The sequence below is a fragment of the Heterocephalus glaber genome, unplaced genomic scaffold (assembly GCF_053883595.1).
Source record: "Heterocephalus glaber isolate CG9 unplaced genomic scaffold, H.glaber_assembly_v1.0 deba00001662, whole genome shotgun sequence".
NCBI classification, from domain to species: Eukaryota; Metazoa; Chordata; class Mammalia; order Rodentia; family Bathyergidae; genus Heterocephalus; species Heterocephalus glaber.
The window spans coordinates 5,845,668-5,853,498 of record NW_028258403.1 but is presented as its reverse complement, the minus strand read 5'-3'; the positions used below and the strand labels follow the sequence as shown (position 1 = coordinate 5,853,498).

The 7,831-nt window shown below is 42.1% G+C and overlaps 1 protein-coding gene across 1 annotated transcript; it reads left to right on the top strand.

The window, feature by feature from the left end:
• The first annotated feature begins 254 nt into the window (after nucleotides 1-254).
• LOC101702156 (granzyme B) lies at nucleotides 255-7,588 on the top strand. Its single transcript, XM_004864211.4, has 5 exons — nucleotides 255-414; nucleotides 5,123-5,270; nucleotides 5,740-5,875; nucleotides 6,030-6,290; nucleotides 6,410-7,588. The coding sequence occupies exons 1-5, from the start codon at nucleotides 360-362 to the stop codon at nucleotides 6,569-6,571; spliced, it is 762 nt and encodes a 253-aa protein (XP_004864268.1). The 5' UTR covers nucleotides 255-359; the 3' UTR covers nucleotides 6,572-7,588.
• Nucleotides 7,589-7,831: the final 243 nt, after the last annotated feature.

Genomic DNA, 7,831 nt, shown 5'->3' with positions numbered 1-7,831 from the left:
AAGCTGGCATTGTTAGTTCTGTCACTAGCAACCCAGGTTTCTGAAGCTGTTCTGGGCAATACCACATCCTACAGTCCACACCTTACACTCTTGGATTCCTCCTGTGAGCTGGAACAGGTGGTTTGCTCTGAGTCATCAGCTGTGGTCACTGTAAGATTCTCACACAATCACTCAGAAGACGTCATCAGGGAGAAGCAGTGGGGTGGGGCACTTTCTTAGAAAGCCCGCCATGATGAAGCACATAAGACCAGAAGGAAACAGATGGTCACTGAGCTAACTCCTCACCTTTCTCTGCTGGGGGCTAAAAGACAGCAAGGACAAAGCTTCAGCAGCTGTGACTGGGAAGCCTTCTTGTGAAGATGCAGCTGCTCCTGCTCCTGTTGGCCTTCTTCCTGCCCCCTGGGGCAAAGGCAGGTGAGTGACCATCTCCACCTCCCAGAGGCCTAATCCCATTCTACAGAGGACATCCTGATCTGTCTGTCTACCAACATTCCTTTGAACCCAAACTTCAATCCCACCAAGGAACCACAAGTATGACACCTGATAAGCTACCAGTGGCTGTTCTAAAATAGAGCCAATGGTACAATCCCCTAACTAGAGCCCACCTTTGTCATCTGGAGAGTGGGCCTTTATTCCAAGTCCATGCAGATGGTACGAAGTAGCAGGGAGAAAACGTCAACTTCTCCTGGAGAGGCAGGAATGGGCCTGTCTTCCACGCCTGGGAAGAGAAAAATGCTGCCCTCATCAACTGCTTAGCAGAGACACCCAGAGCTCAGTGACCCCAGAACTGGTGGAATCACTATTCTCAGAACACTATTTTGGCCTTTGCTCAGTCCTAGGCCATTCATTGCCTTTTTCCAACTCTGACTTCCTTCCCAAGTCTTTTTTTTTTTTAATATATAAATTTATTGGTACATTTTAGGTATAAAATACATTTACATTTATCATTGGGTGTTTGTACCGGAACATGATGCATCTTAGTTTTTATTTTTTCTCCCATTACCTGTGCACCCTTCACCCCCTCCACCCTTCCCTATCTACACAGAGTTTGATTCCATTTTTTTTCTCATAATTTTTTTCTTTCCTTCTTCCCTTTCCCCTTTCCCTTCCACCATCCCCAAACCCTTGGACCTTTTCTTATTTCAAATTATCAATTATTCATTTTAATCATTTTCATCCTTATTTACACTTTCAATTTCTCACACTACAGAAACTATTCGGTATTTATTCATGTGTGTCCTATTTATTTCACTTAAAAGTATGGCCTCAATATGCACCCATTTAGCTATAAATGTCTCTAGTTTCTCATTCTTTATGGCTGAGTAGTACTCCATTTTATAAAAAAAACCACATCTTCTTTATCCAGTTTCCAGTTGATGGCATTTGGGGTGTTTCCAAGCTTTAGCTATTACAAATTGTGCCACTATAAACATAGGGGCACATATATCACTGTGGTATGATTCTTTTAATTCTTTGGGGAAGATTCCCAGTAGGGGAATAGCTGGGTCAAATGGGACCTGTAGTCCTAGTTCTTTGAGGTATGGCCATACTGATTTCCACAGTGGTTGCACCAATCTACAGTCCCACCAACAATGGAGAAGGGTTCCTTTCTCTCCACACCCCCGCCAGCATTTGTTGTTGGTTGATTTCTTGATAGCAGCCATTCTTTCTGGGGTGAGATGGAATCTCAGTGTTGTTTTCATCTGCATCTCTCAAATGACCAGTGATGTTGAACATTTTTTCATATATTTACTTGTTGTTTTTACTTCTTTGTCTGAGAAATGTCTGTTCATTTCGGTTGCCCATTTTTGAATTGGGTCTTTCAATTTGGGAGGTCTGATTTTTTTCAGTTCTTTATATATTCTTGATAGTAGACCTTTGTCTGAGGTACAGCAGCTAAATATTTCTTCCCACATTGTAGGTTGTCTCTTAGCTCTGTTGGTAGTTTCTCTTGCAATGCAGAAGCTTTTTAATATGATGAGATCCCAGTTCTTGATTCTTTGTGCTAGCTCCCGTGCTACTGAAGATTTGTTCATAAAGTCTTTTCCTATGCCAATATCATCAAGAGTTCTACCTAACTTACCTTCCAGCAAGTTTAGTGTTTCTGACTTAATATTTAGATCTTTAATCCACTTCAATCTTAGTTTAGTGTACAGTGATAGGTATGGGTCTAGTTTTAATTTCTGACAGGTTGAAATCCAGTTTTTCCAACACCATTTATTAAATAGGCTATCTTTCCTCCAATGAGGGTGGTTGGCTCCTTTGTCAAAGATGAGGTGACTGAGTATATCTGGAGTTGTTTCTGCATCTTCTAATCTATTCTGCTGATCTTCGGGTCTGTTTCTTTGCCAGTACCATGCTGTTTTTATCACAGTAGCTTTGTAGTATAGTTTCAAGTTAGGGATTTTGATGCCCCCGGCCATGTCTCTGTTGCCTAGAATTACTTTTGCTATTCTAGGTTTCTTCTGCTTCCAAATGAATTTTTGTATTGTTTTCTCTAGTTCTGTGAAGTATATTGTTGGAATTTCAATTGGCATTGCATTGAATCTATATAGTAGTTTTGGAAGTATGGCCATTTTCACTATATTGGTTCTTCCTACCCAGGAACAAGGGATATCTTTCCATTTTCTTATATCCTTTTCAATCTCCTTCTTCAGAGTGCTGTAGTTTTCAGTGTAGAGGTCTTTTGCTTCCTTTGTTAGGTTGATTCCTAGATATTTCATTTTTTTAGATGCTATTGTAAAAGGAATTATTTCCCGAATTTCCCTCTCAATGGGACTGCTATTTGAGTATTAAAAGGCTATTGTTTTTTGAGTGTTAACTTTGTATCCAGCTACTCTACTGAATCTGTCAATTAGGTCTAGAAGACTTTTGACTGAGTTTTTTGGGTCTCCTATGTAAAGCATCATATCATCAGCAAATAATGACAGTTTCACTTCTTCCTTTCCTATCTTTATTCCTTTTATTTCTTTCTCTTGTCTAATTGCTATGGCTAATGTTTCCAGAACAATATTGAACAGGAGTGGTGATAGTGGGCATCCTTGTCTTGTTCCTGATTTTAGTGTGAAAATTTTCAATTTTGGACCATTTAGTATGATGTTGGCTGTTGGTTTTTCATAGATAGCCTTAATCAGGTTGAGATAAAGACCTCCTGTTCCAATTTTCTGTAGCGTTTTTATCATGAATAGGTGTTGGATTTTGTCAAATGCTTTTTCTGCATCTATTGAGATGATCATGTGGTTTTTGTCATTGATTCTGTTAATATAGTGTGTTACATTAATTGATTTATGGATGTTGAACCATCCTTGCATCCCTGGGATAAATCCGACTTGGTCAGGGTGTATGATCTTCTTAATGACACTCTGTATTCTGTTTGCCAGTATCTTGTTGAGGATTTTTGCATCTATGTTTATTAGAGAGATTGGTCTGTAGTTCTCTTTTTGGGTTGGGTCTTTCCCTGGTTTTGGAATCAAAGTAACACTTGCTTCCAGGAATGAATTTGGAAGTCTTGCTTCCCTTTCAATTTCCTTGATGAGTTTAAATAGTAGTGGTGATAGTTCTTCTTTAAATGTCTTGTAGAATTCAGCAGTGAAGCCATCAGGACCTGGGCTTTTTTTTGTTGGTAAGTTTTTAATTACATTTTCAATTTCACTCATTGTAATTGGGGTGTTTAGAATTTCTATATCGTCTTCATTTAAATTTGGCAATTCATATGTATGTAGGAATCTGTCCATTTCTTCTGTGTTTTCCATTTTATTAGAGTACAGGTTCTCAAAGTAGGTATTGATGATTCTCTGGATTTCTGCTGGATTTGTTATGGCTTCACCTTTTTCATTCTTAATTGCATGTATTTGAGCCTTTTCTTTCCTTTTTTTGATAAGGTTGGCTAAAGGTTTATCAATTTTATTTATTCTTTCAAAAAACCAACTCTTTGATTCACTGATTTTTTGTATCATTCTCTTAGTCTCCATTGCACTGATTTCTGCTCGGATCTTTATCATTTCCTTCCTTGTACAAGCTTTGGGTTTGTGATGCTCTTCTTTTTCTAGGAACTTGAGGTTCTTCATTAAGTTATTTAACTGAGTTCTCTCTGTTGTCCTAATATGGGCATTCACTGCTATGAATTTCCCACATAGAACTGCTTTCATTGTGTCCCACAGATTCCTGTATGTTGTACTGGCATTTTCATTTACGTGTAGAAACTGTCTAATTTCTTCTTTAATTTCCTCTGTGACCCATTGATTGTTCAGGAGGGTGTTGTTCAATTTCCATGTGTTTGTGGGTGTTTTGCGGTTTCTCATGTTATTGATCTCCAATTGTATTGCCTTTTTTCGTGCAGGGGATCGAACTCGGGACCTTGCACTTGCGAGGCCGGCGCCGGAACCACTAAGCTAAATCCCCGCGCTCTCCAATTGTATTGCACTATGGTCTGATAATATACAGGGGATAACTTCTATTCTTTTACATTTACTTAGATATGTCCTATGAGCTAGCATGTGATCTATTTTGGAGAATGACCCATGTGCAGCTGAAAAGAATGTGTATTCTGATTTTGTGGGGTCTTCCCAAGTCTTTAATGGTTTCCCTGCTTTCCAGTATAAGCCACTGTAGCAGACCCTACCTTTTCTGCTCTCCAGACTCCCATCAGCACTGCCCTATCAACCTTCACCAGAGACAAACTGGAGCTGTTCCTTCATGAAGCCAGTGAATAGTCCTTGGGCACCCACTACATGTCAGGCCCTAGGAAAGATGATAAGACAATGTCTAGGTTTCAACTGAAGGCCCCAGTAGAAAGAAGCACCATCCTAGACATCACAGGATTGAGAAAGATTTTAGATACTCAATGGAAATGAAAAGTCAGCAGAGGAGTTATGAAAGCCTCTGGGATTTCATTGTCCCCAGACAAGTATGCTCATCTCCAACTACATGGAGAAGAAAGATTTCTAGACCAAGACCTGTTTTCCCTCCCAATGCAATAGAAAAAGCTGAGGCTCCTTCCTCCAGGTTCCTCCCAACTCCAGGCCACCCCATGCTCCCAAATGCCCAGCAGTGCTGAAGACACAGAGTACTTGCTCAGGCAGTGACTCAGTTGAGTGCACACAGATAATCATTTTTTTTTCAGGGGAGATCATTGGAGGACATGAAGCCAAACCCCACTCCCGCCCTTACATGGCCTACCTTCAGATCTGGAGTAAGAATTCTCAAAAGAAGTGTGGTGGCTTCCTGATACAAGAGAAGTTTGTGTTGACAGCTGCTCACTGTTTAGGGAGGTGAGTAACAAAAAAAAAAGCCCATAGTCTCTAGGAAACATTTCTCAGAAACCCTTCTTCCCAACGAGCTCTGGTGGCATGCATGTAGGAGACTCCTTATGGGAAAGAAATAGCCAGCCAGCAGTGTCTCATGTGGAAGCAAGAAAGTTGGCACCTGAGGAATTGCTGACATAAGAAAGAGCAGGGTGATCAAGCCTCATTGTTCAGATCCAGGAGCATGCTTTGGCATAGTAATAAAGTATAGTAATTCCATGTGTTTTTGGAGGTAACTGACCCCTGAGAATCTCTGGTGCCCAAAGCACAAGATCTCAGCCTCAATTAATAAGAAGTAGAGGGCACATTCACTTGGCCAGGTGGCCCTGCTGTCATCTTCAGCTCCACATTGTACCAGCTGTAGCCTGCTCTCTATAGCTCCTGGGATGTGTTCTCTGGGGCTTCATACCTGTCACCCACTCCCCTCTCTGTGCAGCACAATAAATGTCACCTTGGGGGCCCACAACATCAAGAAACTGGAAAAGACCCAGCAGGTCATCACTGTGAGAAAAGCCATTCCACACCCAGACTATAATTCTATAATCTTCTCCAATGATATCATGCTGCTGCAGGTAAGGCACACCTCCCTGCTGCTCTTGCTCTCCTTGTGCAGGGATGCCCCTTTCACCTGAGACCCTGCCCCTTCCTTCTTTGTCATTATGTCCATCACAGCATCCAGGCCCAGAAGGCCTATGCTGATCTGGACTCTTACTTCTTTCCCATCAGCTGGAGAAAAAGGCCAAGCTGACTAAAGATGTGCAGCCCCTCAGCCTGCCCAAGGCCAAGTCCCAGGTGAAGCCAGGTTCACTGTGCCACGTGGCTGGATGGGGACGGTTGGTCCCAGAGGGAGAATATCCAAGCACACTTCAGGAGGCAGGGGTGACAGTGCAGAAGGACCAGGAGTGTGAGACCTGCTTTAAAACCCATTACAACAGTATCACTGAGATGTGTGTGGGAGACCCAAAGGTTAAAAATGCTTCCTTTAAGGTAAGACTAGACATCTATCACTCTTGGCTTTGAGGGGAAGGGTTTTGGGGAAAGATCTGAAATGAGGAGACACAAGAGTCAGGGTTACACTGAGTAATCTTCTCACTCTCTATTTATAGGGTGACTCTGGAGGCCCCCTAGTGTGTAATAATGTGGCCCAGGGCATTGTCTCCTATGGAAGAAAGGATGGGACAACTCCATGTGTCTACACCAAAATCTCACATTTTCTACAATGGATAAAGAAAACCATGAAACAACACAGACTGCAGGGAGCAAATTAAGCCCCTTGTGTGATCAAACATCTTTCCTGGAGCTAAGTCTAGAATTGCACTAGAGCAGATGCCAGCAAATAAATACATATCTCAATTCAGTGAGAAGGGTGGTTTCTAGTTTGTTCACTGACTTTCACAGGGACGAACTCTGTGTTAGGCAGGCCAGCGACACAGTTCTGCTGATTTCTGCCTCCTTCCTTCCTTCTCCACTCAATACCTTTCCAAATACCCACAGAAAGCTGTTAAGCAGCTCCTTCTTAACCACTTTAGTTTCACCAGAGAATGCTCTCCTGGGAAGGCTGAAACTAAGCACCATCAGAAGAAAATGTGGACAGCTCTTGTCATGGTGCTCAGGTTGAACATGTTACCTCTATACATGCTATATGACAGAGGGGAAGGGGGATAATTTCATGGGTCTTAAAGATCATTCAGGCACCACTGAGGTCACTACTTAGGGACATAGCACCATCACGATGGATAGGGGAAGGGTCTTCCTGAACAGGACATTTCTCTTGCACAGCTTTAGGGATAAAGGTGGGGTTGGGGTTATTCTGAGTGGCTCTTCCTCCTCACCTGAAATTAGTTTCTTTCTCCTTTCTTCTCTAGAAACAAGGATAACCTTGGCTTACAGCCTCCTGGCTGCCCATTCTTCTTCATCTCTCCTCAGAGTTGTCACAGTCTACCAAATCCTGTCCTATCTGTGTCACAGTGATTTTATGTGGTTCCTTCCTCAAATCCTCCCACCTAAGACACATGTGGTTCCATGCTAGGCCCATGGAGGACAAGGCTGGCAGGATCTTTCTCCAGAACCCTTGGCCCCACTTCTCACTTGGCAGGGCCCCTCACCCTTAAGTGTCCACCTAAATGCTCAAGGGCCATTGGTCAGTGACCAATTAGAGCCCCTTTCAGCATATCCCTGTTGATCACTGCAGCCCTCAAAACTAAGATTCCCTGGGGAATCCTGGGCTATACCAGGCTTATAAGTTAAAAGGGCTCCTTTCTGCAGAAGGACAGGAAAGCACAACAGTTTCCTACAATCTGTACACAAATACTCCCTGAGTGCTTACTAAGTGCCAGGCCTTAGGGATCTATAGTAAACTAAATATTAAAGCCCAGTGAGACTAACAGTGATAAAGACTTTCCCAATTAATTCTCTCTCTATCCTTCAGATTAGTCCATAAAGCCTAGAATATGTGGAAAATCTATAGAAATAAAATATCTCATTTTTATTTGTGGTTACAGTTTGTATCAGTATTATCACATAACACT

Coding starts and splice junctions, on each gene's coding strand:
- LOC101702156 (XM_004864211.4), top strand. CDS start 360: ATGCAGCTGCTCCTGCTCCTGTTGGCCTTCTTCCTGCCCCCTGGGGCA. Junction 415..5,122: donor GCCCCCTGGGGCAAAGGCAG/GTGAGTGACCAT, acceptor TTTTTTTTTCAG/GGGAGATCATTGGAGGACAT. Junction 5,876..6,029: donor ATGATATCATGCTGCTGCAG/GTAAGGCACACC, acceptor CTTTCCCATCAG/CTGGAGAAAAAGGCCAAGCT.